General features: G+C 40.6%; 1 protein-coding gene across 1 annotated transcript in view; it reads left to right on the top strand.

Annotated features, from left to right (window-relative positions):
- Positions 1-5,314: 5,314 nt before the first annotated feature.
- Positions 5,315-18,645, top strand: part of prex2 (phosphatidylinositol-3,4,5-trisphosphate-dependent Rac exchange factor 2) — a 115,989-nt gene continuing 102,658 nt past the window's right edge. The window contains exon 1 of the mRNA XM_042510369.1: positions 5,315-5,725. Coding sequence (XP_042366303.1) covers positions 5,588-5,725 — 138 coding nt within the window. The 5' untranslated portion in view covers positions 5,315-5,587. The remainder of the gene's footprint in view (positions 5,726-18,645) is intronic.

An 18,645-nucleotide genomic window follows, 5' to 3' on the forward strand; every position in this document is an offset into this window, starting at 1 on the left:
GCATAATATTTAAGGTGTACTAAAGTCTATGGAAACTGTGTTTCATGTGGCCAGTTACAAATAGATACATACTTACAGTAATTGAATTAACACCAACCATTCCCATTAAGTTCAATTGCAAAGTTAGTCTTTAGTCCTTTCAGTGGATTCCGTGAAAAGAAAATTTCTTAAAACATATAGAAAATTGTCACCCATTCTAATTTATTTTTAACAATCATTCTTTCACAGTGCATAAACATGATGCTTGAGTCTGAAAATGTGAACAGAAAAGTGATAAAAAATATTCTGTGTATGGCTCAAATCAGATAAAATAATATAAAACTCTTTTATTGAAGCAAATCACTGAAGATTCTAACATCTTTCTTATTTCATAGATTAAATATACGGTACCCTCTACCCTCTCTCTGGTCCAAATCGATCATTTCTCCTTAGAGGGATGCCTTGCTATTTTTACCACAGCATCTCAATGCCTGGAATCATATAAAACTTCTTATTACTAGAATTTGAATAATAGTTGCAGCCATGTTAGTGATATCTTTGTTAAAAAGGAGGTATCACTACTTTTTATTCACATCAGTCACTCAGGAAACAGAAACTTGGCAGAAAGAAGAGAAAAACAGGTGAGCTACAAATTCAAAAGACTAATATATACGTTAGCAACATGCCATGACTTTATTAAAGCACTTATCTTGACGGCCTGTTGCGCAGTGCTGCAACATGAGCCAGTGCAAATTAACCACAATGCAGAGATTGTTACTTACTACAACCTGAAGCTGGGGATGAATGGCCTTTTTGTAACACACATTTGCCCACTCAAGGCTGTAGTTCTGCCATTAAATAACACAGAATGACTTTTCTTGGCAAATAACATGTTTTCTTTTTCTTAACTTGTATATGGAGCTGTTGTAAGGGCATTTAAAAGCTGCCAGGAAAAGGTTTTATCTGATTGATAAGCATAAAGATAAATGTTTTCCTACACTGCAGCCTGGTCATACTGTCTGGAAAGGGTGAAACCGAACCATTCACAGCAATAAACCCCTCCCCTTACATACTGTATCACGACTGTACAGAAATAAAACACAACAAAAGACAATAACTTGTTTGACTGATACTGCTGCGGATATAATGTAGGAATGTTGGTTTTGGCTGCAATAAACTGATTCAGTGGATGGAAATTCGGTTTTACACGTCCATATCAGTGTAAATTAACACTGCTATCACCAGTTTGATGTTAAGTGCAACTAATCAGAAAAGGCATATCAGTCTGACCCTCCAATGGGAAGGACAGAACACTTCCTGGCAGCACTCGGCAAGGCAGCGACTGCACCAAACCACAAATAATAGAAGTTAATTCCACAGACCAAAGTCATGAGCAATAAAAGCTGAAGGTCTGGAAATTTACCTGCACTGGAATGGCTAATATAAAACTATAATTAAGTTGGTCTGCCACAAATGTCGTCAAGGTTACTCCAGTGTTTTTTTTTTTCAAACAAGGATCCAGATTTAGTACATTAAGTGTCAGACTGGGGCCCAGGCCCATTCAAGGGCTTTGTCAATAAATAGAGTCATTATGAGGCTGCAGCTTTGGTTGATGGAAATCCTTTCATTCACAGCAGGAGCTGTATCTTAGTCAAAACCAACACTGCTCTCTGCTGGCAGCAGAGGAACAGTACAGCACTTAACTTGATTATCAGGAAAGCATGCAATACTTCACTTAACCACCAGAGTATACTACATGTCAAGATTTACTCAAGTTTAAGAGCCGTGTCCTCATGTCATCCCACAAAGCTGACACTAACCTGTAATTGAGATATAAAAAAGCTCCAAAAAAGAAAGACTCCCTCTGGTGATGATGAATTAGCGCAGCAGCAGTCATCAGATTCATTTTCTTTTTTCGGTGAATGTGCTCCAATAGATAGACTACAGAGTATGCTGAGTTACATACAAAAAAAACCCCTGTCCTGGACAAAGTGTATAAATGTGCTGCAGAATGGAGTTAACTGAATCCCTACCTGTTGGAATGTTAATCCTTAAATCATTATTGTGGGCTGCAAATGGCTTTCCTAAAATCCCCTCAAAAGACTTTTCGGGGCGGTGAAATTAAAGCTGGTTCTAGTGTTGATTGTGCTGCTATTTACCCAGGCGCTAAATGACTCTGACTGTGTCTAATTCAATATATAAACACTTAACCAGCTTCTCAAGTGGCTGTTCCTGCACTGTAGCATGCGGAGAAAGCAAGCAGGGATTTTTAGCGTAGCTTTCACCTACCAAGAGTGAAAATTCAGCCCTGATTGAACACACTCTGACTGGTTACTCTTTGCATTTTTGTATGTCTTTGTGTGACTGTGCCTTTATAGTTATTTTGTGCATTTTGCCACATAATGAATTGTACCAAAATTTCAAGCAAATGTTACCAAGGTGCACTTTGAGAGGTGGATAGGTCTATAGGACTGCAACTGGACTGGATTCCTTCATTACCAGTAAAGATGAGTTGTGGTGCAAAAAATAAAGACAAACTCAACAATTAAGTCTTTTTGCAGAAATCATGACTCGTTTACTCAAAATAATCCACAGACCTTGTTGTGAGCAGTTTCATGCAGGAACTATTTTATATGTTACAGCTCAGCCGAGGATGCCATTAATGATTACATTTCACTCTGTCATGAGCATGAGCTTTTGTCCATATCGATGCACACCTCCTTTTGCAAGGTGGTAAATTGGTGGGTGTAAAGTATAAAGAAAATAGTTCCTACATGAAACTGATCACAACAAGGTCTGTGGATTATCTTTAGTAACTGGGTCATAATTTCTTTGATTGGTAAGAGACGTTAATGTTGTTTTTCATATGCATTTTTTTTGGCGCTTTTAAGCACCACAAGCTGAGTGCCATCGGGTTCCATTATATTTGAGTAAAGGCAGACATCTCTGTGGCTGATATCTCCAACAATCTGCAACTCACACAGTCTAGATTGATAAAGGTAGGAGGACATTTTTTAATTTTTTTATTTGGGGGGTGAACTGTCCATTTAAGGAGAACCTCACATGATTCTTTGAGGTTCTTAATATCTTAATTCGAGTCCAAGACCCCCACAGCCCACAATGTCTTGTCTCTGCTCAATAAGAGTCCCTTTGAACCTGTGCACAATCTCAGCCAGTGAGGAAACTAAAGTGAAGCGACAGTCTGTTGAGAGAGGTGGTCATCATGAAAGGAGAGGGACTGAAGCAGGTCTGATGCAAAGCAGGGTCATTTGTGACTCACTCTGTCCTTTAAGTTCACATATTAAATGTGTGTGTTTATCAAAAGAACTGATGCCATTGCAAAGTATGCAACTGCTGGGTTCCCCACATAAAGATAAAGCCATAAACTCATTTGCAACTTAATGATCTATAAAGCAGAGGCTTTATGATGGAATTTTATTACTTCATTAGCCGACTACCGTGCTTTATTACGAAGAGAAAGAAAGCAATTAAAGTAAAGCAACATAATTCTCTTGCATGGTTAGCTTCAGCTGAGACACTAGTATCAGCTCGGTCTTGGCAGCACCAAGGGGTCCTTGACAAGGAGTTTTCAAACAAGTGAGGAGCACTTTATTTGCCCCATTATCTCACTCCATAAATTTCATTGGAGTGAATTCGAGTGAACTGGACTTACACTGATGGATGGGCTGCTTTGCTGTCATTGGTTTGTATCTTATATTTTTCTTATTTTTAAAGACATTAATGGAGTCATTTTCTTCTGAGTGATACTCTCTTGGATTAGTGATCTAATAGGTCAGTAACATGGATGCATAATTAGATCTGGATACCAATCTCATGCATGGCGCCTATTCAGTCCATGAAAATTGTTCACCTTGTGCATGTGCCCAAAACCTTTCTAGCTTCTGGGTTCACATCCTGGATATGTGGCCCTCAATCGCTTTTCTCGGCTTGAGGAAAGTGACAGCTAGTTGTGCAGTGATTTGGTTGACGGGTGTAGTTTGGTAGAAAGAAAATAGTTCCTACATGAAACTCCTCACAACAAGGTCTGTGGATTATCTTGCGTAACCGAGTCATGAACTGCCTTGAATCAAAAATTCATGATAGAAAGAGTCATAATTTAACTTGTTGTTTTACAGGTGCCTCTTTTATAATGGTGGTCTATGGGGAAACTGCTTTTTCAGCCACAGAGGATTTTTGTTTGTTTGCTGCAACTGAGTGCCCCAGGGATGATGTTTTTCTGTAGGCCACTGCCCTGTAGCATTGCCCTGTGTCATCAAAAAGCCTATGTGATTTTTCCATTGGATTTTGGATCATGGCAGAAAGTAAGCTCTGTGGCAAACAAACATTTATGATACTTACATGTTTTGTTCAGCAAGATAATCCTCACAAATGAACACCACTTTCAGGATTTTTGAAACCTGAATGCAATCACTCGTAAAGCCGTGTTTGGCGTGGCTTGGTGTGTGTCTTTCTGTAGTCTCCTTAAGCCACTTGTTTTTAGACACATAAAACCTTAACAATTCACAAGTGGGGAGAAAAACCCTCGATATTCTCTTCAGCCTGTGTTAACCACATACCTTATTTCAGGCTTCTAAAAATGTATATAGAATGTACACATACACACAATCACACACACACACACACACACACACACACACACACACACACACACACAAACTTCTTTAAGATGATTTTTAGGAGAAGTGTTTTGTTTTTAGACTTTTTTCTGTCTTGGGTACTTTTACTTTTAATACTAAAAGTAAGTACTTTCCCTGACTAAATTTACTTAGTTTTACTAAAATTGTCAATGCAGGACTTTTACTTGTAACGGAGTATTTTCACAGTGTGGTATTAGTACTTTTACTAAAGGATCTGCATACTTCCTCCACCACTGGACATATATACATATGCAGTATATTTATTTTTCTATATCTATGGTCAGAAGTGTCAAAATGAAAGGAGATTATGACAATAATCACGGAAGTACAGTAATACCTCCTTCAAATTAAAAGGATGATAAAAAAGTAAGTATTTTAGTGCAATTCAGATAGTGTACCTTTAATTTCCTGCATTTGCTTTTCACCAGTATTTACCAGCAATTTGAATCAAGTATAGATCGTCTGTATGATCGTGAAAACTATTTGGCTGAGCGTGTGAGTTGATGTCTTTCCGCGAAACCTATCGCGGCAGTTTTATGCTGAAAGGGGAATCTGGAAGTCGTCGCGTGCTCTATGGCTAATTTGACACTGGTCCTCCTCTGCGTTTAGGCTGTTAGGAGGCTGGATTAGGATGAAGATTTCAGGAGTCACATGGACTCAACTTTCTAACTGCTGTCCACTTGTTGCACACTCTTCAGTCACGCTCCGTGGGAAGCTGTCTCGCGCTGTTGTGTAGTTTTCATTTTCAACTCGCTTTTTTGTGTTACTTTTTTGTTGTTGTTGTTGTTTTTATCCGATATTGTTTTAATACTTTCCGTGGACTTCCATTGAAGACAGCAGTTGCCCCTTCAATGTTGACCATGCTGCAAACTTTACATAACTGAAACCTGTTCTGTGATGTGAAACTTTCGCCGAAGGAGATACGTTTTTTTTGTATTAACCCTTTCACAATGACTGAGGAGAGCAGGAGTGAGCACAGAGCTGAAAGCGGGAAGGACTTGGAGAAACAGCTCCGGTTACGAGTGTGCGTCCTAAATGAACTTCTAAAGACTGAACGGGATTATGTTGGGACACTAGAGTTTCTCTCGGTAAGTTTTGTGAATCATTTAAACCAGAAAACTGAAAACAAAAGTGCACATTTCACTCCAGAAAATGAACCCCCGAAGCAAACAAACAAACAAAAACAGCCAGCCTGTTTAGTATTCATGGTGCATCAGACTCCAGCGCAAGATCTCGTCCAGTGAGTGTTAATAACCTGTGCAAACTCCCCTGCATGCTGCTGCTACTTTTAATAAAGTGGTCAGGATGTGTGACATCAGACTCAACTTTTACCTGTAAACACTCTGAAACCAACCGTTTGATGGAGATATTAACTTTTCAGATTGCAAGTGTGAAATTGGGATAGCAGGCACAAAGAGGCATGGCACAGCTTTGGTTCTTGCACAGCCAGTGTGATGTTTAATCCTCTTCTCAGTCTGCTCATAGGCTGTTAGAGGCTCATAGTGGTTTGTCTGATCCGGAACTGTTTTGAGTTATTTTGGGGCACTTGGGTATTTAAAATAAAATAAAATGCAGATAAAGCAAAAATCACAGCAAAATCTGCTATTATCTGACATTTATTTAGTGTTTACTGTGTCGTGAAACTTAAGTTGCAGTGTTGTACCCACCTTTACAGTCATCCCATGTTAGAAAGAAAATGTTAATCTAAAGGAGCAAAAGAGCTGAAATTTATCAGAGACACTTCTTTAATGACATCCGTGTTTCTGTCCTCCCTATCTTTGTCACACTGTGCTGCATCACTATTCCATCCGCATGATTGCCCCACTTCCCACACGGCACTGAAAATACACTATGAGTGTATTTTTGCTGCTTCCTTTGCCAACTTCTGATCAAATCCAGAAGTGTGTGGAGTTCTGCCAAGGACGGCACAGGTGGACTCAAATGAAAACCACTGGAGCCGCCGCTCAGCTGGCAACACACATCTCCGGCTGCACACTGAGCGTAACGCTCGGTTGCTGCAGCCCAGGAAAGATGTGCTTTCAGCTTAACAGCGTTACATGAAATAAAACCTAATCTCAAAGACAGGATGGAGGGGAAACATTGGAGATGTCCTCTGTTTAAACCAGAAAGTTGTCACTTTGCTGTTTGAGATCAAGTCTTATTTTACAAATAAATCTGTGGCTGCTGAGGATGTTAAAACACTGATATGATGTGATCTGGACTGCATGTTTGGATGGTTTTCACCAGCAGTTTCAGCTTCTCCATGCGATGGGAACTTTGCAGGGAAGTCAGGTCGTGTTGTGTGTCATTAAGAGTGCTATTTCCCAGACCACATGTATGAATGCGTACACCCTGACCTCCCTCCCACTTCCCAGATGTTTCCAATGGAGGACACAGGGACCAGGGAGGGGATGGAGGAGCACTATCTGGCCTTTCTTAGAAGTGGCATCAGTGGAGAAATGGAGGAGGCGATTACATGAGGGAATGTGTCCTCTGTCCTGGTAATGGCGGTGGGGCGGGGGGTTCAGGGAATGCAGCCACCCCTCCTTTATCTCCCCTGTGGTGCTGGAACTGGGATTCATTTCAGAGAAGTGACTGATACTTACAAGGCAACTCTGTTCTGGCCTGGGAGTGTCAGGATGGATGCATCAGATTGAGATCTGACAGGGAAAGATTTAGCTGCGTGTCGGAGCTGGCTGATGATAATAAAGAAGCTAGAAAGTGAGAGAAAAAGACAAAGAGTTGCTATTATCTGCTGTCTTATCGTCTTGGAGGTCTTGGGGAAGATACTCAGGATGATCAAAGACAGACCCACTGGGGAGAGGGGTCATAATGCAGACTTTCATCTGATCACACACAAACGCACACTTGCCTCCCCCGCTTCCTGTGCCGCCACGCTATGACCGGTTACAAACCACACAAGTTTGTGTGTGTCTAGAGGTCACAATGGAGGACAACTCGCCCCCCCCGTGTGACTCCCTGGTGGGTTAATCCAGCAGACTCCGAGTACCAACAGGGAGAGAATCGAACAGGATATTGCTGGAGGGGAGAAGGGAAAAGGGTAGAGGCGATCATTCTGTAGATACTGCCAGGAGGGTGAAGGGTAGGGGGGAGTCTCTGCAAGTGGCTGGGCTTGGTGCCTTCCCTTGTAAACCATATTTCCTGGAGGAGGAATTCCTCTGAGGTTAGGAAATGCTAGGGAACAATGAGGCTCCGGTCGGTAGCCAAAGTTGAACTGTAGAGCAGAGATTGTTGCTGCTGATCCGTGGGACCCAAACACAATGCACCTCACTCATACATTACTGTTAAGGTAGAGGAAAACAACATGGACGATTGGAGCAATTTGTCCCAGCACAGTGCCAGCCTATTGTGTTGCTGTGCCTCCTGGGAAAATATGCAGCTTGCATCTTGAAGGTGTCATTATTTGGAAATCTAAATTTGACTTTATTTGGATTAAAGCACCACTGCTTAAACTGTGTACACTGAACTTCCACAGTAGTCCGACAGTGAGAGGAAGACTCTGGGGAAGCTGTTTGAAATATCTCAGGCCTATCTTACATAATGAACAATTATAGCTGGAGATAGTGGGCGGCGGTGGACATTGGTGTTTATCTTGGACAGCTATGAGCCAATAAAATGACAGTCATTCTTAGAAATGTCTCAATGAGGGGAACAAATCAAGACGTAATGTAAACAGTCATTATAATGAGGTCTGAACCTTTCTCCGGCTTTTTTTTTAGTCACAGTGTCAACTGAAATACTTTACATACACTCTGACATTGTTCGCTGTTGATAGAGAGACAGTGAAAGCCATTTACTTGCATGATAAGCACTTAGGAGGGAGAATGCAAAAAGGGACAAAGGAGGAAATCTTTCATGTCCTGATTCTGGAGGGAGATCTGAGCCACAAGTTAGCTTAATATATTCCAAAGAGCTTTGCAGTGTATTAAGTGGTCCCTCAGCTGCTGCCTTCCTCTCCCCCCAAAAAGCCTGTTGAACTATGAAGCAGCCACCGAGTGTAATGTTTAAAACATTCTTAATCCCCTGCTTAAATTGAAATTAAATAGATGTGGTTAGAGACACTGATGCTGTGGAATCTCTTCACATGCTTGTCATTTCTTAAAGGGACCGTCTACCCTAAAAACTAGATTTCCTCTTACCTGACGGTTTTCTTTTATCAATCTAGATTGTTTTGGTGAAAGTTAATGAAAGGTGGAGAAATTGGATGTAGCAATGTCTCCATTCTCTGGAATATAATGGTACTAAATGGCACTCGGTTTGTGGTGCTCAAAGCACAAACCAGATACAGTCAAAACTCAACAGCGATGTCTCTTTCTAGAAATCATGACCTGGTTATTAAAGATAATCCACAGACCTTGTTGTAAGCAGTCTGATGTATGAGTTAGAGCTGTCCTGAATACCAGTTTTTGGCAGTTTTTGGGGCAGTAACAGACAAGAGGACATTTTTTAAAACATCAGCTTTAACCGAAGCACCTAATAAAAAGGTAAAATAAGGTGACAATGAGCCACTTTTAAGCATGCAGGTTGCAGCAACAGCCATTATAGCAAAAAAAAGAAAAAAGTTTGTGAGACATTTTTCAGGTGATTTGCAAAGCTCATTGTGAATCTGTGATATGCCGGTTTTCTTTTGCTTATATGGCATGCAACTTTTTGGGTGTCATCTTTGTAAATTTGTAAAGTATTCCACACATTTGACTTTTTGACAATATCAGTGTTTCTGTTATCTGTTAGTCTGTCACAGGTGGTCAAACTGTCACAAAACAAGGCCTATCACCAAGTTTAAAAGTCCTTGTCTTAGAATAACTAAGTAATGTTGATGCTTAATGAATTATGTTGGATTACTGTTTCTTTATTTATGGGCTATTTTGATGATTTTGATATATATATATATATATATAGATATATAAATAACAACATAAATATAAATATATATATATATATAAGAGAATTGGAATACTGATTTGGACATTGATTACTATGACAGGGACTGATGCTTTGAAGCATTTGAATCAGCCTTTGTAGGAACTATTTTCTCTCTACTGCACTGCACCCCCCAACCATATCACCACGCAGAAGAAAGTTTGCAAAATGTGTATTTTTTAAATTTAGGCTGAACTGCCCCTTTAAAGAAACTAATGATCATCAAGGGATTAAATTCAGGAAACATTGCATGTGTATTTTTGCATCCTTTAAATAAACCTGCATGTTGTTATTCATATTATATCCCGGGATTTATGTGGAGAGGTTATTGGTCAACAAACATGTTGTAGGTCACTTTGAGTCAGTCACGTTTTTTCAGTGAAAATGGCTGCAGAAAGTCAGGAAAACAAGCCTAATGGAGAAAACAGCCGGTAGGAGGAATCACTTGCTGGCTCAGAGAAACCCAGGTGTTCATGTGAACTCTTGGTGTGTGTGTGTGTGTGTGTATTTATATATTGAGGTTCCACGTGTCTCTCTCTCAGAGAGTTGGATATGTTTACATCTTGGCTTGGGCAGTCAGTCACTAAGTTTTCATTTTTGCTCGTAACATCTGACTCCTGAGCAGTCCTGAAGGAGGTCGGGTCAGGGAGGGAACGACAGGGGGGTTCATATGTTCCAGACGGACAGCTGATGACCCCAAAGGTCATGACCTCTTGTTCCTATCCCCTTCCTGTCTGTTAATGTGTAGACTTTACGCCAACATCTAGCTCCCTCCGTCAGTGTGTCCTGATTTGATAAAAACACACAAACAAAAATGCGTAAACAGAAAGCTCTCCAGCAACAGGCGATACATGGAGGCATGTTGTCTTTAAGTTGGAGCAAAAAGACACCATCGTACATTTCGTTTTTAATAAATACTAAAGTAAATGAGATGTACTGAAGTATACATACTTAACCATGTAGTATTTTACTAACAGTACAAAGCTGAATTGTTAATGAGCTGTTGTCTCAGTCTGCTGGGGGAGGAGTCGGAGGACATGCTGGGTCAAAGAGGGCAAGAACAGAAGTTGTTAATTTTAGCGTAATGAGACTGACATCATGTGATACAGCCCTTTACAGATTCTACTAAGCTATTTAAGCTTTTTTTAAGTGACAGATCAGATAAGATTCAACATGTGTGCTCACATGATGCTAGTGTGTTTGGATTGGGTGGTTTCGGGTCTGAGGGGGAGTGCTTAGAGCCCACCAGTGGCGGTTTACTGTTGCTTACATTAGTCATTGTCCGTAATGGGCTGCGTTTAGTGATAAGGGATTCCACAGAGAGCGTAGGCTGACATTTCTGCCCTGATTGTGCTCTTCTTTATTCCTTAATTACTTCCTATATTCATTTGTGATGGCCCCGTCATACAGTTCCACACCTGCCTCTTAAGTCCTCTACTCTTTAAATTGCCTCAAAGCTTTGTTTATGGTGCTGCTTCTCTCTTGTTTTTCACCCTTGTGTCGCAGAGGGAGCAAGGCAGAATGTGGACTATCCATTATTTTGGATGCTGCGTTGACAAGAAGTGTATTTTTCCTTTTCTTTCTATGTGAAGGTTTATTAAAATCCTACTAGCCAAATGTTTCCCCATTACTGGCCCAAATCTTGAATCTCGTACAAAGTTTCTTTTTAAATTTAACTTTGTTCTCTGTGCATAGACACAATTACGTATATGTGTGCGTTAGAGAAGCAGAAGAAAGAAATGGAGGCAGAGACGGAGGTGAGATGTTTTTCTCCTCGACTCTTTTTAATTAGATTTGGTCAGTCTGTGCTCTCTGAGAATAGAGACAGTTTCTCTCCTGTGTCTGTCCCCAGTGTGAGGCCCCTGAACTGATGATGTGGCTCACTTGCATTTCAATTTCGCTGCACAGCCACTACACAAGAGACCTGCCTGAGTTTAAGTGTAAATGCATTCCATCTTTGTTTGGTCATATTTTTGTGCTTTTTAGAAATTCTGTATGTGCACTGTCAGTAGACGCACTGTGTGTGTAAACCTCTTTAGCATCCACATCTTAAAGATAAATCTGTCTTTAACCAGCCTGAAGATGAATGATGGTGACAATCAGCTCAGCGACAACAGAGCCCTCTCCAGCTGAGATTTTTGCGCCAACCATGAGTCCTGCATCAATAAAAACACTGAGTAGGATTATCCTTCATCTGCACATTGAGCAATGCTGCCTTGGAGTCGCTGGTTTTGCATGCCTTCCAATACTTTATCCGTTCATCTTAACAAAGGAAAAAAAAAAGATTCAGCAATTTCCTAGATGTGGAACATGTGATTGAGAAGAATGCAGTTACATGCATGCCCACACTGAATTACTGGAAATGTTGAATATTTAAATTTTTAGTGAGACGTCTGATAGCAAAAAGGTTTTTGCAAATGTTCTTGAGCTGTGTGATGGGCTTGGTGTAGAACTTCAAACAGTGAGTGGGACCAAAATGTGCACTGAAAGCTGAATGTGGAATTGAACTTTGGGCATAGTTTCCTGTTCATGCTTCATTTGTTAAAGGAAATGTTCAACATTTTGGGAAATACACTTATTCACTGTCTTGCAGAGTGACATTAGAAGATTAATACCACACTCACATCTGTACAGTAAATATTTTTACTTTTAATATTTTTATTTTTTAACATTTTTACCAATGTGTTATTTATTTATCAGCCTATCTCGGCAGAGGTGTAGCAGGTAGCATGTTACAGCTTAATGGTGGCAGTATAATGTTACTGTCCCCTCATACATTAGCCAAGAATGCCACTGCAGCGGTTGTGCAGACTTTGACTGTTGCACGGCAAGAAAGGTTGGGTAATATAACTGCACCTTATAAGTCGACATGGTTCTTTGGCCTCTCACAAGGTCTGTGTGGTCAAATTGATGTTGTTGTGTGTATTTAAGTTGTTGAATGTTTTCTAAATTATGTGCATGTGTCGTCACGTTGGTGAAGATGTTTCTTTATCTGCTTGTGTTGTGTCTTCAGTACATTCGCCCGCAAAAATATGTAACTAACCATCAACACATTAGCCTAGCTTGCTGGTTATCTTAGCATCTAAACTGCTTCTGCAGCTAGACATTTTTAGGTACAAGAAAAAAAAAACAACTTTACCTCTGTTAATATCCAGTTTATCCTATGACTATATTGATGACTCTTTGGTCACAGTCTTTTACACCTTCTTTCTGTCAGTGTCAAAAATGTTTGAGTCCTTCATGAAGGTTCTTACATTGTAGAGAGTTCTCTTGCTTTTGTCTCTAGGGTCATTTTTCAAGCAGGATTTCCTTCCTTCCTGGCCCTCCCCGTCTTTACATTGTGCTGCATGTTTCCTGCTTCAGCATGCACACACTCACACACACTTCCCCCACTGTCTCCACTGGGCCAGGGAAAGTAAGGTTTTGCCTTCATTGAGCTTCATGGCAGAGGCGATAGGGCTGGAAAGGACCCCTGCTTTGAATCCATGGAGTGGGTTTAGCTCAGGAGGCAGAGGTGGTGCTGTCCTGCTGCCCAGAGGAGAAGGCGGCCTTTGTTTTGGCCGGTGCCAGCTGCCTGGTCACATGGTGCTTACGTGCGACTAGTAGAAGAGTGGCGGGACCACGGTAGACACTTGTCAGGACGTTCATGGAGTGTGAAGGGGTCATCATCACAAGGAGGCCTGTGTTTTAGCTGGCATGCTCTGCTGTAGTGAACACACACATGCACACACTTGCTCAGATCAGTATTCCTGCAGCGTCTGTTTAGTGCTCTCAGACCTTCAGCATTGCCATGTATTTGCATGACACCTAAAAGACCACAATATGTTTACAACTGAATTAAATGCTACTCTGTCAGCCAAATTAAAGTTACTGTTTGTAGAAGAATTTACCAACTATGTGGTTTGGTATCACGCAATGTCCCCACAGACACTACTGCACTGTTTGTACATCTTCAAATCTGACTAAAACAATTTTGACCAAGTGTCCTCAGAATATGTTTAGACAAGTTTGCATGTTCGCTCTCCCTGTGGTTCAAACTCACACTTTCCATGTCATTCATGTCTGTCTGTCCAGCATTTCTGGGCTCTGAATCCATAAACACTCTGAGCCGCCCAGCCAGACATGATGGGAAATTCCACTTCACTCTAAATTATTTAATTAAGCACTTGAATGGGATTTGCTATAGAAGCTCTGAGAGTGAGACAAGTGTCTCTCCGTCTGAAAGCATGCCTTGTCTGCAGACATCCTTTTTCATGTCTGCCTGTCTTCTTTCTTTCTCTCTCCGTTTTATTTTCAGTCTCTGCAAGTCTCCCCTCACAGTTAGTAGCCTCTACTTTGCACTTTTAAGTCTTTAAACTGGCCTTTCACATTCTCTCTAGTCTGAAGTCAAAGTATGTGTGTAGTTTAGTTTCTCACTTTAAGGAATAACTTTATAACTAAAAAATGCTATAATATGAGGTCCATAAAAATTTGTCTTTCTACATTAGACCCTATTGGAATTTTGTGTGCTTTAAATGTGGTATCTTTAGAAGGGAAGCTTCCACCACCATATTAAACCTGTGGGAGAAAATATGACGTTTTCGGGTGTTATATTGGTTTGCAAAAAATTGGAGGTCAGATAAGTTTAAGTTAAAGTAATCTTGATGAACAGATAGCTGCATATGTATGCAGAATCTGTAGGCAATGGGACAAGATTTTGGAAGTGTTCTGGTTTCCATTTGTAGTCTGAGTAGTAGCGACCAATCGTGTTTCAACGGCAGGTAAACAGTCTGTGTTGAGAGGCAGGATGCATGACCGAAATGCAATTTTGGCTCCCACCATGTGACAACAGTTTAGTTTTATACAAGCTTTTTTAAAATGTTCAGATATCTGTAGAGATTAGCCAAAATGACTGACACAAGATAGAGGATGTCTTGGCCCTGAAAGTCGCTGGCTACAACGGATCTCCCATTTTTCCTAGAGGCTTAATTGCTGTCAGACTGATAGTTACAATTTCAAAGATCTCCGTATCAACCTCTTTGTTGGCACCTATGGCAATTAAGGGTAGTGACTACAGTGGGATTTTTTGGCAGAAGGCTTGAAACCAGGATGGTAACTTTATGTATATTGGTTTGTTTTATGAGCCCTGCAGCTGGTGAGATGAAAGGGTTACCACAGTATACACAGTGCAGGTGTTTGCATGTGTGTGTGCATATATGTATGTTACGGTGATTGTGTGAGTGGACTATCAATGACTGCATTGCTTGCAATGCCACAGACACTCAGTTTATAATTGTGTGAAATGTAAGGGCAAACAGTTGGCTATAGACTCTTTTACCATTTTGTTACCTTGTTCAGAGATAGTGACTTAATAGACATTTATTTTAGGGCTGGGTGATATAAATGTCATGATATTTGTGACCAATTACCAAGATATTGATATGGCGACAATGTTGTAGGGTTAACTACTGCACCTTTCACAAAATATTTACACAGTGAGATTTTAAGATAAATATCAGTAATATAGATATAATGGCTAAGTGTGTAAACAGCAGAATAGCCACAACAGTCTGGTAACTTCAGAATATTCCATCACTTTAATGCAGCCTTTTTAAACCAGGTAAAAATCAACAGTTAAAATACTATATCCAAAATCTATAGCTGTCTTATATCACGATAATGATATAATATTGATACATTGCTCAGCCCTAATGTATTTGCATGATAATATTTAAGGTTATTACTTGAAACCTGCATGAATGTATTTTTTTGGGCACATTGGAGCAGCAATGACTGATTACACTTACAAGTAAAGAGGGAATTACAGACTAGCAATAGTCAGTAGTAATAGTGCATGTAAAATAAAAAGGCTTGCATGAAAAGGAGTTAATGTGCCGTAATTAGTGGTTTCCATTCTTGTTTGTGTTGAAAGAGAAGGTGGACTGAATCAGTATGAGGTCTATACTGCTCGGTTGCAGCCATGTTGGCGAGGTGCCTCCTGCTCTGTCCATTCACAGAAAAAAAGAAGGCATGATGAGCAGAACCCTGGCAGGAGGGGTATTTGTACGACTGGGCACAGTTGTGCTTAGGGAGAGTGGGGGCGACACTGGCAAGTCAGTTGTTCAATTTTCCATTGACAGTGTCCGGCTCTAAGTGTGAGAGAGGCTGACGCTGCACAGGTTTCTTTTTTTCTCTCCAGTCCTGCTGAGATGGATGACAGGGGTAGCCTCAGGCGGATGATTTGGAGGCCTGAAACGGTAATCAAATGAGCAATCTGGGGGTGTAACAGTCATGCTTGGGAGTGTGCCACAGATTGGGGAACTGATGATTCTGCTTAGTCATCTCGCAGATCAATACGAGGTGCTGGTGTGTGGCTCTGATCGGGAATTGCCAGCTATAAGTGGGTAATGGTTCGCTTGGCTGCACATGGAGATTGGGGAGGCAAGGCAGGTTAGGCCTCTAAAGAGTAACTCTTATCTGCTGCAGGTTGGTCTCACTGCTTCATATCCAATTTCACAAGTCAAAAGATCCTCCTAATATGCGGAAGATGCCCGCCATTTATAGTGCTGTGACGGGTGAAATTGAACAGAGCCACAGCCTGTCAGGTATTCAGTTTAATGGACGTGACCTCGAGCATCATTTCATGCTCCTGTTCATTTCCCTCCAGTGCAAGTGGCTCACCAGGAGTCAGGCGGAGACATTGGACACGGACATATTCATTACATAAATTGCTTCATTCCAGTTGTTTATCTATTGCTTTAGGTACCAGGGTCACTGAAAGGACAACAACAGCATTTAAGAGAAGAATTTTTCTATAACCTTCACAGACAATCTTGAGTTCTTGGAGATGCTTTAAATCTTATTACTTAGTTGGTCTTCATTTTTCCCCTTCAACACAGATTTTTCCTGCTTTTCTGCAAAAAAACAACTTTATAAATGATATTTCAATAGCTATCTCTTTTTGTCTTGAAAGAAGCTTCTTCATCTCAGGCTGAGTGATATGGAGAAACTCATTTTTTTTGACTTTTGGTGCTTTCACAAAATGTTTACACAAAACGTTTTTGATAAATAATCGTCAGTAATGTGGCTGTAATGACTGAGTGGATGAAGCCCAGTTCAGAGCAAAGATTTGCGATGAGAAGAGTTAAAACATGCAAGAGCTTGCAATGTCTGCAACATACTGAAAACCTGCCAGTTTACACTAATGCGACCATGAAATTGTTTAAAATGGCTTTGTTTTGTACCTTTGGTCTAAACTAGGCTTAAAAGTAAATAACAGAACAGCTAGATCTGTCTAGTAAGTTCAGAAAGTCACATAATTATAGAGTGATGCAGCCTTTAAAATCAGGAAAAGACAATATTTATGATTTTATGCTATCCGAAGTCTAACATGATAAACTCTCATATCACAATATCAATATATCAATGTACAATATTGCCCAGCCTTATCTTTATTTACAGTATTTTATTCTGTTTTATTGGAGTCGTGGAACTCATACAGACTCCCTGAACTTTAAAATGAAAGTCCCCCAAAGTCAAATGAGCTTTTTACTCACTTGAAGAACCTGTAAAATGAATAACTCTGTGTTCTCTGTCGTTAATTAAAACCAGAGACCCTGCATTGGGCTGTGGAGATGAGCCCTAATAGTCACTCCCAGGATAGACATATTAACTTTCCCCGCTACATTAAGCGTCTGTTTCCTGTATACATTCCCAGTGGAGAGAAACAGGCCTTTTTGGGAAAACTAGCCAGCAGACTAATGGGATGGAAAGCTCGGGATGACTCCTGGAGGTGTCATCAGGACCTGCTGAAGACGGGAGTGTTCTGGCTTTTGGGAGAGAATCCTGACAAAGAGCCTTTTCTCTCTTTTCGGATGTTCCCCTGCGTGCTCTCAGCATCTGAGACTGACTCTGTTTGTCCCTGGTCAGGACTTTTTGAGCGGACGTTGAGTTTTTTTCTGCCTGAAATGTGGTGTGTATAGGTGTGTGTATGGGAGGCCATGAGATTTAACCCTATAATGCTGAATTCTGGTTTAAAAGCAGTCCCTCTGTGCAGGAAGTATAGTGAAGGCCTCACATCCTCCCTACAGGGTTTCTGTGTTAAGAAGGCCAAACAAGGCTTTCTTTTTTTTCCCTTTCCTCTCTACTTCCTCTTAATCTGTATATTATGTCTGCCTTGTCTCCCTCTGTAATGCTGCTGCTCTCTCATTTTCTCACCAGCACACACACACACACACACACACACACACACACACACACACACACAGAAAATCCAGATCTCAGGTGTTTCCAGAGCTTTGCCTGAGGGTGCCAAGCTGCTAGTGCACCTGTTACATGTTTTCCTTTAACTGTTATCACAGTGTTTCACTTTTTATTCTGCCACCCTCGGGGACAGATGTATGACAAAGAAACAAACACACACAAGCTCAAAAAGACTGTTACGTTAATGAGCATACCTTCACAGTCTAGTGGTTCACTACAGTGGGCTTTTTCGTGGGGAAGCTGTTGTTTGTCTCCATCTCTGGCATTGAATGGTCTTTGTCTTTCTTTTTTTGTTTGTTGACAAGAGAGGATTCTTCCACAGATGGTGGATTAGAAAACACGGAAATACCTGTGCACGCGTGTTCTATTTTAATCTTTTCTTCATACCACTAAATATAAGACATGGAGGAAAAATAAACAGGATGTGTGTGCTTGTTTGCCAGTTCTCCAATCAGGAAAACAAAGCGCATCAGTGAATCATCTGTGGACAAAAGAGCCAGTTTGTCCAATAGACTCTGAGAAAGGCCCATTCATTCTTCCAGAGTTTATACTGGTGACCAGTGCCAATGAACTGGACCTATTTCAATTGTTAGCAATAGATTCCACATCACTGCAAAAGCAACTGAACTTTGGCAGCGGATGAAGTTTTAAAATTGTGCTGACATTTCACCTTTTTTTATACTTTTTTTTTTTTTAAAATAAAGTAGCTGCAGTACTTTTAATCTGAAGGAGAGCAAAGTGTTCTACAGTTGAACTGATTGATCCTCAGAGACCTGAAATGGTTGTTTTGCATGCAATACATCAAACAGGCCCCGTGTTCCTACCC

Source organism: Plectropomus leopardus, chromosome 21, assembly GCF_008729295.1.
Source record: "Plectropomus leopardus isolate mb chromosome 21, YSFRI_Pleo_2.0, whole genome shotgun sequence".
Classification (NCBI taxonomy): domain Eukaryota; kingdom Metazoa; phylum Chordata; class Actinopteri; order Perciformes; family Serranidae; genus Plectropomus; species Plectropomus leopardus.